This window comes from Musca autumnalis, unplaced genomic scaffold (genome assembly GCF_047663935.1).
Source record: "Musca autumnalis isolate F117 unplaced genomic scaffold, ASM4766393v1 scaffold_3, whole genome shotgun sequence".
In the NCBI taxonomy this organism is placed as follows: Eukaryota; Metazoa; Arthropoda; class Insecta; order Diptera; family Muscidae; genus Musca; species Musca autumnalis.
The window spans coordinates 1,701,402-1,716,301 of NW_027411866.1; the positions used below are offsets into that span (position 1 = coordinate 1,701,402).

The window sequence follows — 14,900 nt, forward strand, 5'->3', positions numbered from 1 at the left end:
CATTTGGTGTATGTGTGTGTGTTTTCATGAAGCGAATGATAGGAGCATAAGAGCCCGTGAACGATTCTGATCCGAATGATTGAACTGGATAGTGAACTATGAACTAGATTACTAAACTAGTTCAGTTAAAAGAGCTGAGCTATTGAACTAGATATTTCAAATGAACTAGATTGTACAACTCTAGTTCCATTGAACTAGTTCGTTCCGATACTACACAACTCTACTTCAAACAATTCGTTCCCGAACTACAGAACACTATAACATACAACAGCATTTTTTCCATTTTTCTGCAAATTTTAATTAAATGCTTAAATAATGTCGAAAACAAAGTCAAAAAGGTCTCGAAAATCTGAATCTGAAGAGTCTGGTGATGAAAGTAGTAGTACTTCATCGGAATCAGAGTCGTCAGACCAAGATGAAAAAGAGCTGAAGAAACAACGTAAACATAAGCAAAAAAAGAAGAAGTCAAAGAAGAAACACAAGTCCAAGTCGGATTCTGGAAGTGAATCTTCATCAGATTCGTCATCGGAGGAAGAAGAAAAAAGTGTAGCAAAAAAGAAATCCAAATCAAACGATAATGAAAAAGGAAAAGTACGACCGAAACAGGAGAAAAGAGATATGTCAGTAAGTCGAGAACGTGAAAAGGACTTTCGAACTAAGTGGGAAAGTCCTAAAAGGAATTACAGAAGTCAGAGTCGTGAAAGAAGTCGCAGTCGCCAAAGGAATAGGTCCCCGGAAATGGATAGGGATCGATATCGCTCCAACAGAGATAATAGAGATAGATTTGATGTCAAGCGGGAAAGGGACGACCGCAGGGATTTCAAACGTCAAGATGATAGTGGGCACAGAAGTAATTATCAGAGAAGAGAGTAAGTGTAGTATATTAAAGAATTTCTTTATTCGAACTTTACTTATTATGCCACTTTACAGTCGTAGCCCACAGCGAGAAGGGGGACGGTCAAGGGAAAGTGTTATTAAGCGAGAACATCGTGGATCGGACAACCGATATAAAAACCGCAGAAGAGATGACGATGATAAGACGTATGAATGGGGGAAATCATCCGAAGATAAGAAGCCTGAGGTGAAAAAAGAAGAAACAAAAGAAAAGGAGAAGCCCGACTTTGGACTAAGTGGAGCCCTTACCGAGGACACAAATAAAGTAAATGGAGTAGTAATCAAATATGCCGAACCTTTGGAAGCCCGTAAGCCAAAAAGACGTTGGCGTTTATATCCCTTTAAGGGGGAAACTGCCCTACCCGTGCTACATATACACAGACAATCGTGTTTTTTGGTTGGAAGAGATCGTAAAGTTGTCGACTTGCCAGTTGACCATCCGAGCTGTTCAAAACAACATGCGGCCCTTCAATATAGGCTAGTGCCCTTCGAACGTGAAGACGGTACAACCGGTAAGAGGGTTCGTCTCTATTTGATCGATTTAGATTCGGCTAACGGTACATTTTTGAACAACAAACGCATTGATCCCAGAAAATACTACGAGCTGATGGAAAAAGATGTGATCAAATTCGGCTTTAGCACTCGTGAATATGTTTTATTACACGAAAATAGCAAAGAAGATCAAGAAGACGACGATATCGTAATTTAAGAAGAATAAAATTTGAACAATTGAATGAGACTTATTGTGAATTCGGCATATCTTTCCTTTACCGACCCACCACAGAAAATTATGAAAAAATTACCACAGATAGTGCTTTTCATGCCGATGGGGAAATGTATACTTAGTCCCAATTTACATTAGGCGAGTTTACTTGCGGCAATTGTCAGTTTGTAGGTGAGAGAGGGTGCTGAGAGGCAAAGGGTTACCAAATGCCTCACCTCTCTCTCCTACAAAATGACACTTGCCTCAAGTAAACTCGCCCAATGTAAATTGGGACTAAGTCCCAATGTAAATTGTTTACTTGGGAAAAAATTACGATTTAAAAAAAGTTTGTTCGCGTAGCCGAAATTCGCTCCTGTCCATAGGAGAAAGTCTTAAATCCCCGGCCGAAGGCCGTCTACTTAAGAAAACTTGCGATTTAAAGGAAATTTTTGTATTTTTTTCTGCGAAGGCTCGGTAAAGGAAATTTGTTCCGTGAATTCAATATAATAAATAAAATTTATGGGCCGATTCCGTACAGCGAGGCGAGTCGTGTCGCCTTGCCAAATGCAATTTTTCGATTCCGTATGGCAATATCGCCTGACGTCGTCAAATTTTGTCGCCGAAATATTCATTTTCCGGCGACAACAAATTAGCTGTCGCCGTACATTTTTACTAACGAATAAAATAAAAAAAAAATAAAAATAACTTGTTATCGACGATTATTTTCTATCGCTGTACGTAGTGCATTTTTTAAATGTTGTCACAGAGACGATAGACGACGCGACATGACTCGCCTCGCTGTACGGAATCGGCCCATTAGAATATATTTAGTATATTAAGGCAAAACCTAAATTATTGCGTGTGCATTCTTCAAAACAACAAAATACATGTACAAAATACATTATAGCTTTGTTCCAGACCTAAAAAGTTTTTACAAGTTTTACTACTTTTACGCATTTTACTCGAAAAACCGTTCCCGTACACAAAAAAGTTGTAAAATGTTCACTTCTCTTTAAACAAAAATGGCACTGAATGACGCTCTCTTTAAAAACTTTTTACACGACAAATTTGGGCGAGTAAAAAAATAGTAACATGGTTGCCGGCGTCTGATTGGCTGATACGCCGACTTTGCCATTTGTTCCAGTTTTTTTTTTTGACGTATTTTCCATTTTTCCGTTCCCGAACTATTTCAAAAAACTTGTGTGTGACAACAAATTTTTTGCAGTTCTATCTTTTACGAGTTTTACCACTAAAAAGTACGGGAACAAAGCTGATGTCACTATCGATAATATCGATTATTTTTTTAATTATAAAAGTGTCAAAAGAGCAAACTGTACACACTAGAGCTGGCAAACCATCGATATTCCCAACATTAGATATTTTCGATATAATGTTTTAAAATATCGATTACTATCGATATTATCGCTTAGTTGTCAAAGCCATTAATTTGGAGATGAAAATGGCGGAAATGTCAATGATTTTCTTGAAATTATGCAAAAGTAGTTCACAGAAATGTAAAGCAGAATAAACAAAAGTTTTTATTTTATAAAAAATGTAAAAAATACGTTTTATCTTACCGAAAAATTTGTACGTGCGACTACGGACTTACTTTCTTACACACACATAACCGAAAAGCAGCGAAATTTCTATTTATTTCAATGGATTTCAGGTTACGGATTTTTATTCCGATAATATCGATAGGAAAAACTATCTATCGATATTGAACTTTTAAATAACAATCGATATTATCGATAGTGCCATCGATTTTTTGCCAGCTCTAGTACACACACACATTTTTCCAAAATGTACCCGAACGAAAAAATTGCAGAAATGTCAAAAAACTGGAACAAATGTCAAAGTCGGCGTATCAGCCAATCAGAAGCCGGCAAACATGTTGCACCTTTTTAACTGCCCCGCCAAACCTACCCATCTAACTCCAGTGGATCTATGGCTACATCCCATCGAAGCAGCCACTTTTCTTGAACTGGAGATAGACCCAGAGCCAGATTGAACAGAGGAACGAACAAATAAACATAACAAAAACACTGTTACAACAACAACAACATGTTGCACATTTTTGCTCGCCCAAATTTGTCGTGTAAAAAGTTTCTAAAGAGAAAGCTATTCAGCGCAATTTTTGTTCAAAGAGAAGTGAACATTTTGCAACTTTTTGTGGTGTACGGGAACGCATTTTGGGAAAAAATGTGCAAAATGTGTTAAATGTGTAAATACTTTTGAGTTCTGGAACGAAGCTATGGTCTGTTCCAGAACTGCAAGAATCTACTAATTCTTACTAATTTTTTTCGATAACATAAAGGAAAAAATTTTATCGTAGTAAAAAATAGTAGCTTCTTGCAGGTCCAGAGTAGAGCTGGCAAAAAATCGATAGCACTATCGATAATATCGATTATTATTTAAAAAATCAATATCGATAGATAGTTTAGCCTATCGATATTATCGGAATAAAAACCCCTAACCTGAAATCAATTGAAATATATAGAAATTTCGCTGATTTTCGGTTATAAGTGTGTAAGAAAGCAAGTCCGTAGTCACACGTACACATTTTTCGGTAAAAGAAAATGTATTTTTTAAATTTTTTATAAAATAAAAGCAGTTTTTATTCTCCTTTACATTTCTGTGAACTACTTTTGCATAATTTCAAGAAAATCATTGACATTTCCGCCATTTTCATCTCCAAATTAATGGCGATAACAACTTAACGATAATATCGATAGCAATCGATATTTTAAAACATTATATCGAAAATATCTAATGTTGGGAACATCGATGGTTTGCCAGCTCTAGTCCAGAGCAATAGTTTTGTCTATCGATATTATCGGATTAAAACCCCCTAATGTCATGTTCACACGAGCGTTTCAAGTATGTTGTTCGCCTGTTGAACGACGTACACGAATTAACCCGTTTCCACTCAGACTTTCAGTTATATGTTTCCTTTTTGTTTCTAATTTTTTACGCGATTTTGATCTAATGGACAAGAAATGTGTGTGGAATTAAGAAGGAAACACAAGCATCTTCCTTCTGCATCTATATAAAATGTTTAAGCTGAAAACAGATACAACGTTTGATTAAAGTTTTGCGTTGGGCGTCGAGAAAAAAACAAACAACAACAACAGGGCGACGACGATACCAAAGTCCAGCGTTTATCGGCATATATTTCAAATGAATGTGAATTTTTCGGCATCGTGCCCAACAGTGTAAAAACGGCCAAAACGACACAAAACATTAATCAAACGTTGTATCTGTTTTCAGCTTTAGTTCATTAATTTTCATTCATCTTTTTCCTTTTTTCTAAAAATTTTTGTGTTTTCAACAAATTTTTCAATTTTGAATTTAGACATGTCAAAATTTATTTATTTCGATAAATGCTCTCATTTGTTAGAGATGGGACATATTTTATCGTTGTTCGGAGAGTATTTCTGCTTGAACAACGTAGAAAAATCGTCGTTCGTTCTCAGAATTTTGTGTGGGGAAATAAGTAATTTATTCGTAGTTATGGGTCGAACAACGAATAGAGAACGAACGACGTACCGTGGAAACGGGCTATAAGTCCCGGGCCACACTACAGTAATTTCATTGAAATTTTGATATGAAATTATGCGTCTCTAGATCGACGTCCATAGTAGAGTAAAATCATAAAATTGCTGTAGTGGGGAATTCGATTTAAGACACCTAATTTCATGAAATTTTTTTATGAATTTCCCGCTAGTGTGGACCGGGACTAATCTAAAATTCATTGTAATAAGTCCGTGTTTAGACACACAAATTTCTCGGGAAAGTAAATTCAGTTTTTAGGCAATAGGGGGCAGGTAAGAGTTTCGAAGTGCTCTATCCTCTCCGCTCTCTCAAAACTCAATTTACTTCCCCGAGAAATTTGTGTGTCTAAACACAGACTAAATAGCAATTTCGCGGCTTTTCGGTTTTGTGGTCACACGTACAAATTTATTGGAAAAGTAAAATGTATGGGTTAATTAGTGCTGGCAAAAAATCGATGGCGCTATCGAAAATATCGATTATTTTTAAAAATTTAATATCGATGGATAGTTTTTTTTCTATCGATATTATCGGAGTAAAAATTCCTAACATAAAATCTAATAAAATTAATACCCCGGTTACACTTAACCGGATTAACCCAGTGGGTTTGGATTTTAAATGTCAATTCCATAGCACAAACGTCAAATAAATCACGTCGAAGTGGGTTAGCCCGGCAAAAAACTCTAGTGTAGCCGTACTATAATAGAAATTAAGTGGCTTTGTGGATATGAAGGCCTGCGAACATATGCTGCCTTGCCTGCTTCCTTGCTTAAGAGGTGTTTACACTATATATCAATGTCATATGAGCAGTCGCTTCTTTTGTCCATTCGACATCCTTTATGTTTGTCAAAGTCCATACCACTTTTAGTTTTTGCGTTCACACTAGCTTACAATTTTATATGACCACAAAGTATAAAACACGCAAATAACACAATTTATATTGTTAAAAACTTTAATCGCACTTACATTTTCGTTTTCTTTACCTATTTTCCTCCATTTTTTGGTAAAACTGTTTTCTTCTAATAATTAATTTCTCAACTCCATACGAAAATACATGGCCCTCCCTCCCGCTCCCTAAATGAAAAATTTACATATGAGTTGCCACATCATTTAGATAGATGAAAATTTTCATAGTGGTCACACTATGTGTACAGTATTCACAGGTAGCAAATTTGACATCTCATATGACATTCATAGATAGTGTAAACACCCCTTCACTTCAGAGCATGGTACAATTACTTAGGTAGAAACATCGGCGAATTGCTACAACAAAGCAAATTTTTTTGTAATGTAAACTGTCAAATTTTTCGCCGAATGGTTTCTTGTTGTTGTTTTTTTATCACTTGTGTTTGTACAGGGAAGTGAACACATGCTATCTCTTACTTATCGAATCATATGGTTGTTTGTTTTGATTTTTCATAGCGAATTCCTAGTTTTTTGACGTTTTAGATTCGATCAGCTGGGCTGAGGCATCTACCCATGGTACAATAATTCATAGGTAGTCCAGGTATGAGAATCGCCAAAAAAATACAACCCTGTCGCTATGGCGTAAAACGTCAAAATTGTTTTGATGAATGATAACGGATGAGTAAACAAAGAAGAAGAACGAAATGTTGAAATGAAAACAAAACAGAGTTGCATTTTTTGATCAATAATAAATATCAACTCTGCATGTCAACACGGTTTTGACAGATTAAGCCATAACAAAAAAAATTGTAATCAGCTGTTAGCTGTGGCCTACCTAAGAATTATTGTACCATGCATCTACCTAAGTAATTGTACCATGGGTACAACTAAAAAGGTAGAAACAACGGCGAATTGCTACAACAAAGCAACTTTTTTTGTAATGTAAAATGTCAAAATTTTCGCCAAATGACCTCTTGTTGTCTCTTTTTATCGCTTGTGTTTTTCTATAAAGTGAACACATGCTATCTCTTACTTACAGAATAATATGGTTTTTTGTTTTGATTTTTCATGGCGAATTCCTAGTTTTTTTGACGTTTTAGATTCGATCAGCTGGGCTGAGGCATCTACCTTTTTAATTGTATCATGCTTCAGAGAAAAGAATAAAAAAGAAAAGGGCAACCAGTTCGAAATTTGCTCGGCCTTCTTTATTCTTTTATTTTTATTATGTCAGAAACATGGTACAATTAGAAAGGTAGATGCCTCAGCCCAGCTGATCGAATCTAAAACGTCAAAAAACTATGAATTCGCCATGAAAAATCAAAACAAAAAACCATATGATTCGGTAAGTAAGAGATAGCATGTCTACACTTTATAGACAAACACAATCGATAAAAAGAGACAACAAGAGACCATTTGGCCAAAATTTTGACAGATTACATTACAAAAAAAGTTGCTTTGTTGTAGCAATTCGCCGAAGCATCTACCTTTCTTATTGTACCATGGTCAGAAATGAAGCAGGAAAGCAAGGTAAGCGGGCAAGGTAACTTATGTACTCACCCCTTAAGTCCGTAGTCAAACTTTTCGGGAAGTCCCTGTTTATACAGGGAAAGTTGATGGGAAAGAAAATTGAGTTTATGGGCGAGGGAGTAGAGAGGAATAAGAGGGGGTACACACACCTCTGTACTGGCAAATTCTGTTTTGTTTCGTTGTTCTTCGTGTACAACCTGAAGTTGGCTGCAGATTTGTTTTTGCATTTTCTTTCATTTTATTTTCTCTGTCGAGAAACAAACAACAGCGAAGACAATTGTAAAAAAACCTTTTGGAGGAAAAACTATTTTTTAAGCAAAAACAATTAGAAATAAGTGGAAATATCAAAATTAAAATGCAATTCAAGGGTTCCTTTAATAATTAATTGTTTATCACTCACGTCCATTTTTACTTTTCATTACAATTTTGCCTTGGCTTTGTTTTTGAAGGGCGTAATGAGAAAATGAGTGTGAAGAAGAATAAGAAAAATTATAAAATTGACACAAACATGATTTTCGTGTCTAAACAACAAGGACATTTTAAAAGAAATTGAGAAGAAAAATTTTCTTTCCAGTTTGAGTGTCTAAACACGGTCGAAAGTAATCTGTATTTTTGTGCATTTTTATTAAATAATAACGATTGTTTTTGTATCCTTTATACATATGTCAGTGAAGTGCTTGTGGAAAATATCAACAAAAGCATAGATAATTCCAAGGCACAATTACCCAGGTGGTGGTATCGTAAAATTTTGAATATGTCGTGTTAACATTTTCTTTATGTTGGGGAAATTACAACAACATACTTTTTATAAAGGAATTTGACATTTCATATTCGAGCAGCTGGTGTGATACCACCACCTTGGTAATTGTGCAATGGATAATTCTGCCATTCCAAAATAATGGTGATGACAAATTAACGATAATATCGATAGCTATCGATTTGTTGATAGATTTTGTTGGGAATATCGATTATTTGCCAGCTCTAGTTTTAATTAGAGTTGTACAATCTAGTTCATTTGAAACATTTAGTTCAATAGTTCAGCTCTTTTAACTGAACTAGTTCAGTAATCTAGTTCATAGTTCACTATCCAGTTCATTCGGATCATAATCGGTCAATCAAACGCACACATACACCAAATATGTACATAGAAACAAACAATAGAATAATATAATTTAACTACACAATAACAATAACAGAACACAATAATAACACAATAACAGAACAAAATTATTACATTTACGTGTTTTATTCCATTTATAAAGAAAGATTAAGTTTGTATTAATTTAAGAAAACACGTCCTTCATTTAGGTGGCTGGCAAAAATCTTATGTTGTGTGTGTGTAGAAACTGTCAATGCGAAAAAGCTTTGTGCGTGTTTTCTTTTTATTTATTTTTTCTATCCAGAACAAGGCACATTCAATATGGAAATATGTGGAATTTGTTGTGTTTTTGAAGAAATCGTCACTTTCGAAGAGCTATTCATTGAACCTTGATCCAAAACGTAAACAAACTCATCACATTACGAAGGCATCACTTAACACTGACGACGGCGTAACTTTATGCATATGTGAACGACATGTTAAACTAGATTGTGAATCGTTCGTTCGTTGATCGTACGGTCGCCGACTGATTATAGTTCAGTGAACTATTGAACTATAATGAACTATATCGACTGATCTAGTTCATACGCTCTATTAAATGAATCGTTCAATTGAACTAGTTCGTTCATGAACTATACAACTCTAGTTTTAATACATTTCGCGACTAATAATCGATTAACCGAAATCGACTTTGCTTGTCCCTCAATCAAATCAGAATTATCTTCTATAGAGCGCTCCAAACATTCTTTGCTTGCTAAAAATGCCACCAAAAAAGAAACAAAAACCGAACGCTTTTATGGTATTTGCTTTGGAATGGAAGAGTAAGTTCGGAAGGGGATTGTCTATGGAGCAAGCTACTAAAAAAGCGGGAGAAGTTTGGACGGTAAGTATCAAACAAATGAGGACAATATTCTTTGTACATATTCGCGAAGCATTAGGTCTGTTCCATATCCCAAAATTCCATAACTAACTTGAACTATGTACTTGCAAGTACTTGTTACTTGCGAAGCTATGAACAGACCTAATGTCTGTATGTATTTCAAATAAATCTGATTGTGAAATTCGTCGTTTATTTTGTAGAAAATGGATGCAAGTCAAAGGGCACCTTACCAGGACAAGGCGAAAGAAGAGAAAATAGTGGCGTCACGCAGTGCCGCCCATAAACTAACATGCACTGGGGTTCCCATATCGCAAATTGAAAAGGAAAAAATGGATCAAGAGAACAAGGTACAAGAGAAGCGCTGCATAAGGAATTTCCTTTACCGACCCACCGCAGACAAAATTGTACCACATATAGTGCTTTTCATACCGATTCCCACGATGTATTTCTTTTGTTCTTGAAAAGTATATTTCCCGAGATATAGACCGCCAAAGTTCCACAATTTGTGTTTTTTTAAGTACATAGCTGGCCTTCGTCCGAGGATTTAAGACCTTTCTATGAACATATTAAATCGGTTATAAATCGTAATCAGCATACCAGGCACTATCTGTGGTAAAATTTTTATATTTTTCTGCGTGGGCGGTAAAGGAAAGATAAGCGAAAGCAGAATAGGAACAACTACTATAGTTTAGTAAGAACTCATGGATTATTCCAAAATTTTTTGCAGTGGTACATATTTTCGCTCTGATCCTGTTACACGGTTATTTTGGAGAGAAATGCCTATCCAACAAGTGGTCACATCATGGGGTTATTCTCTCCAGGATAGAGCAAACAACCTATTTTTAAACCCGACATTTTTTTTATCTTTCAAAAATCGAAGAATGGTCCATTAAGCCAAATTAAAGCTTGCAGACTAATCTGGTCCGCCCCCAAGAAAATAATAAATTCCCGTAATCAGTCAATCTAAGAGTTCTTATTAAACTAGAGTCAAGGAACAACGAATATTATGCAACCAACTCTAATTTTAGGAACGACTTATGAAGCGGGATATTGAAATGACTGTCAGCAAAAGTGCTCAGAATGATGGTAATAAACCGCATACTATGTTAAATAGTCATTTTTTTAATTTGCCATAACGTTGTCTTCCAGAACTGGAAAAGCAAACATATTATTTCATTATGGTCAACTACTTTACCAAAACTCTTAAGGGAGGAGTTTATGTACCTGCAGAACTAGCCGTGTCAAAATTTTCTCTGAAAGAGGGGGTTAGCCGAATATACCAGACTCTTATAAATCCAGGTATGTTTTTGAAGCAAGATCAGTGTAAGGGTTAACGCGCGAATAACACAGGAATCAAACGATAAGGTCATAATCGTATGTATATCAAAACTTCAAAGATTTCCTCTATAAAATGGACCCACCACATATTAGTGATGAAATGACCAAGAATATCTGGGTGGAGCTCTTAAATTGTAATTTTAAGCACTATTGATACTAATTCTGTAATATTACAGGTGTTAATATATATGGTCATCAATATGAGGCACAACACCACTCCGAAACAACACATAATTTACCTTTGCCTCCAAATGCGCTAGGAGACAAGAATCTTGCTAATATTTATAATGAAATATTGAAATTTATACGTGATGAAGGTTCCGATAACTATCCACCTCTTTACACACATCGCGATTGCATTCATATTGTGGAGTCAGTCTTGGACTTTCTAAAAACAGATATAGGAGCGAGTAACATCGAATTAAAAGTTTATCCAATACAATATTTATTCTATATTATGAAGGAGGCGACCTGTGAGGCCGGAGAATTGGAGAAACCAAAAAGTTTTTATATAACAGACGCCTATTTTGAAAGGGACTTCTTTGAATTCCAAATTGGCATTAGTTGTCAAGTAAGTAGCATGAAATACATACCGCTGATTGTGGGTAATATTTAACAACTATTCGTATATGATTTATGCCCTTTGCAGTATCACGAAGATATTGATAAATGTAAGTATTGTACACAATCGTATGTTACACGTTGGGGTTACATGTTTGCTGATTATATGTGTGGTGATTTGGCCATTCCTCTTGTTCCTGGGCGCCATTGTCCAATTAATACAAATCTAAATGCCATTATAACGGAAGCTCCCAGCAAAAATTATGACGAAGAGTCGATGGTGTCTGTAAGTACAGGCCTAACGCATGTTACTAAACCCGTGGCTGGTTCCAAATATTATTGTGACGATCAAAAGTCTGCAGTATCGGCTGCAACCAGTAATGCATATTCAAAAGATTTTCCATCATTAGGACGTCACGACAACAAGAAGAAACGCCCAAAAGTTCCTTCACACAGTTTATCCAGTAGCACAAACGATGAGGACGACGATGCAGATTTAAATCCTTGGAATGCTCGTTCACGAGGCAGTGTACCACGAGAACCAGAAAGTTCTCATTTCGACATCGACTACAGTGGCATAAATTCCTCTGATGCTGATGATTGCAACTCCGTGGCAAGCTACGGACGTGGTCGAGGTTCTCTGGTTAGTTCATTAAACAAATCCACTGTGAGTAGTTACGGACGAGGACGCAATTTCCGCCCTTGAAAATAATAACTCTTGAGAAATGCTCCTTTAATTGAATACACAAATGTATTGTTATGGTTTTAATGACATGAAAACGCCATGCGAAAAAATCGTAGCGATGATAAGTGGTCGATTATGGATAGCAACTCAACTGTAGTTGCGTTGCCAGAAGAGAAAATCATAGAATTTAAACAACAGAATTGTTGCCAAAATCATCTAATATCGATCTTTGCTATAGTTTAGATTTTTGATCAGATTTATAGCGTTCCGGTTAACATAAAGTAAAAAGTGATCATTAAGTTTCAAGGAGGACCTTTCATTGTGAAAGTTATATATTTAATGCCTCGAAGTCTGTTCCAGAACTGCAAGAATCTACTAATTTTCACTATTTTTTCCGATATCATAAAGGAAAAATGTTATCGTAGTAAAAAATAGTAGCTTCATGCAGGTTCTGGAACATACCATTAATTGTAAAAAAAAGTACGAATTTAAATGCGGAAATAGAAATTTCTATTATTAAATTTGCTGTCGGTAACGCAACTAGAGTTGAGTTGCTATCCATAATCGAGCCCTAAAATGTATCTATACGTCAAATAAATTCTTATTAATGATATATAACCCAAAAAATTTAAATAAAAAAATGGGATACAGATAAAATTTTGTTATATTATGCTTCTGCTCTCTCTCTCTCTAATGGACATGCAGGGGTAAAGAAATGTGTAGATCTAGCCGAAGCCACCGAGCTCAGAAGGTATGATCACTCCGGAGACTCTCCGAGTGGCGATCATCGCTAAGGCTGATCTGGATGGGAGGATCAGCGATACGCTCTGGCTCGCAGTGGAACGCCTCCTTAGAAGAGGCCGGGAAGACCGGCTTTGGCAGGGCCGTTGTCCAAAGAGACATCAAAATCCCCTATTGTCAGGATGAGGAGTCGAGAGACTTCCTTATCCAGTTAATAGAGGGTGCTGGTGAACTTTGGGACGGCTGCAAACTGGCCGCAGTCCCTGCTGATGAGATACCCTGAAGAATCGTAGCCACAACGTGGGTGCTTCCTCCTGACTCAGACGCAGGGGAAGTGGTCAAGATGCTGAAGAAGCAGAACAGAGGTCTCTTCGTTAATAGTTGGAGGCTTCTCAACTATTTCAAAGAGAGAGACGGCATGGTGATGCGATTCACCATTGATAGTGAGATAGCGGACTATATTAGAGACTGTGGGGGAGTGCTGTTCTTCGGTTCTGGGGGACTTCGGTTCCAGATCTCGAAGTCGCAGTAAAGTAGTTCGGCAGCATGGCCTTCGGGTGGTGCAGATCAATCTGCATCACTGTAAGGCCGCGACTGCCGAACTCCTCTCCCTCACAGACTCTGCAATAGATATCGCTTTGGTCCAGGAACCCTATTTATATAAAAGAAGAGTTGTTCACATGTTGGAAAATTGAAAATATAATTAGTGTTGGCATATCATTATTTTATTTACAAATAATTTTGCAATAATTAAATTCATATTTTTTTATGAAACACACTACTTTATTTTAAATTAATATTTCTAAAACGGATAAAGATTTGTTATCAACAACCCACTGTAAAAATGCAAGGTAATTGATAAAAAATTAATAAATGTTTTGGTCTGTTCCATTACAGCAAGAATCTACTAGTTTTTCCGATAACATAAAGGAAAAATGTTATCGTAGTAAAAAATAGTAGATTCTTGCAGGTACTGGAATAGAGCATTGGATATGTGCAACATCTGTAACAGCTGTTTTTTTGACAGATATGTGAAAATTGTTTATTTACACCCGAAAAATTTCTGCAATTTGCAAAAAAGGCAACAAATATCATTTAAATGCTGATGATATTTTTCTTATTTTTAGTGGGGATAGGAGCTCTCTATCTAGTTTGGAAAGTACGGTTAATCACTATCTTTCTCTTGTTAAGGGGTGGTCGCTGAACAATGCTCTGACATTGAATCCTGCTAAGACCAAAGCCATTATGTTTGGCGGCCAGACCCACACAATCAACATTTTTCTTGACCAGTGTCCAGTAAGTATTGTGGATTGTCATAAGTTTCTAGGCATATTTGTTGATGATAAACTTTTGTTTGATCATCATATGGACTTCGTCCAGCGAAGGGTGTATGGGACTTTAAGGAGGTTGTATTCAACAAATTTATTCGTACCGCCTTGGGTTAGAAAAAGGTTAGTTCATGCTCTTCTTATGCCACATATTAATTATGGTTTAGAGGTCATTTCTGGGTCACTGGAACGGATGTTTTTGAGGTTGCAACGTACTGTAAATTCTATTGTGCGCTATGTTTATGGGATTAGACGTCGTGAGCATGTCTCGAACTATGTTAAGGACTTTTTGGGTGCGAATTTTGAGCACTTTGTGGCTAGTAGGGTATTATGTTTTTTCTATAAAGTTATTCGGAGGGGTTCACCAGTTTTCCTGACGAGCATGTTTGTTTTTAACTTGTTTCCTAGGAGTACGCAGATAATTATACCGAGGATATGCAATTCTTGGTTTGAGAAATCTTTTGTGATACGAGTTGCTCGGATTTGGAATTATTTACCGTTGGAACTAAGAATATTTTCGCAGTCGAACAATGCGTTTCGATTGAAACTACTGAATCATTTTTTGTCTCCAAGCCCTCATATCTCATAGCATGATTCCGATGATCCTTGTTGTGAACGTATGTTTCGAGTACTCTACTTATTTGAGTGCGTTTTTTAATAAATCGCTTGTTGCTTTTCACATCCTG

General features: G+C 36.2%; 2 protein-coding genes across 2 annotated transcripts; both read left to right on the forward strand.

Moving 5' to 3' along the window:
• Window positions 1-227: 227 nt before the first annotated feature.
• LOC141397459 (uncharacterized) lies at window positions 228-1,633 on the forward strand. Its single transcript, XM_073973654.1, has 2 exons — window positions 228-869; window positions 931-1,633. Exons 1-2 carry the CDS (start codon window positions 316-318, stop codon window positions 1,601-1,603), a joined length of 1,227 nt encoding a protein of 408 aa, XP_073829755.1. The 5' UTR covers window positions 228-315; the 3' UTR covers window positions 1,604-1,633.
• Window positions 1,634-9,304: 7,671 nt separating this feature from the next.
• Window positions 9,305-12,802, forward strand: LOC141396674 (protein maelstrom 1-like). Its single transcript, XM_073972304.1, has 6 exons — window positions 9,305-9,564; window positions 9,762-9,908; window positions 10,590-10,647; window positions 10,711-10,860; window positions 11,076-11,470; window positions 11,549-12,802. Exons 1-6 carry the CDS (start codon window positions 9,442-9,444, stop codon window positions 12,164-12,166), a joined length of 1,491 nt encoding a protein of 496 aa, XP_073828405.1. The 5' UTR covers window positions 9,305-9,441; the 3' UTR covers window positions 12,167-12,802.
• Window positions 12,803-14,900: the final 2,098 nt, after the last annotated feature.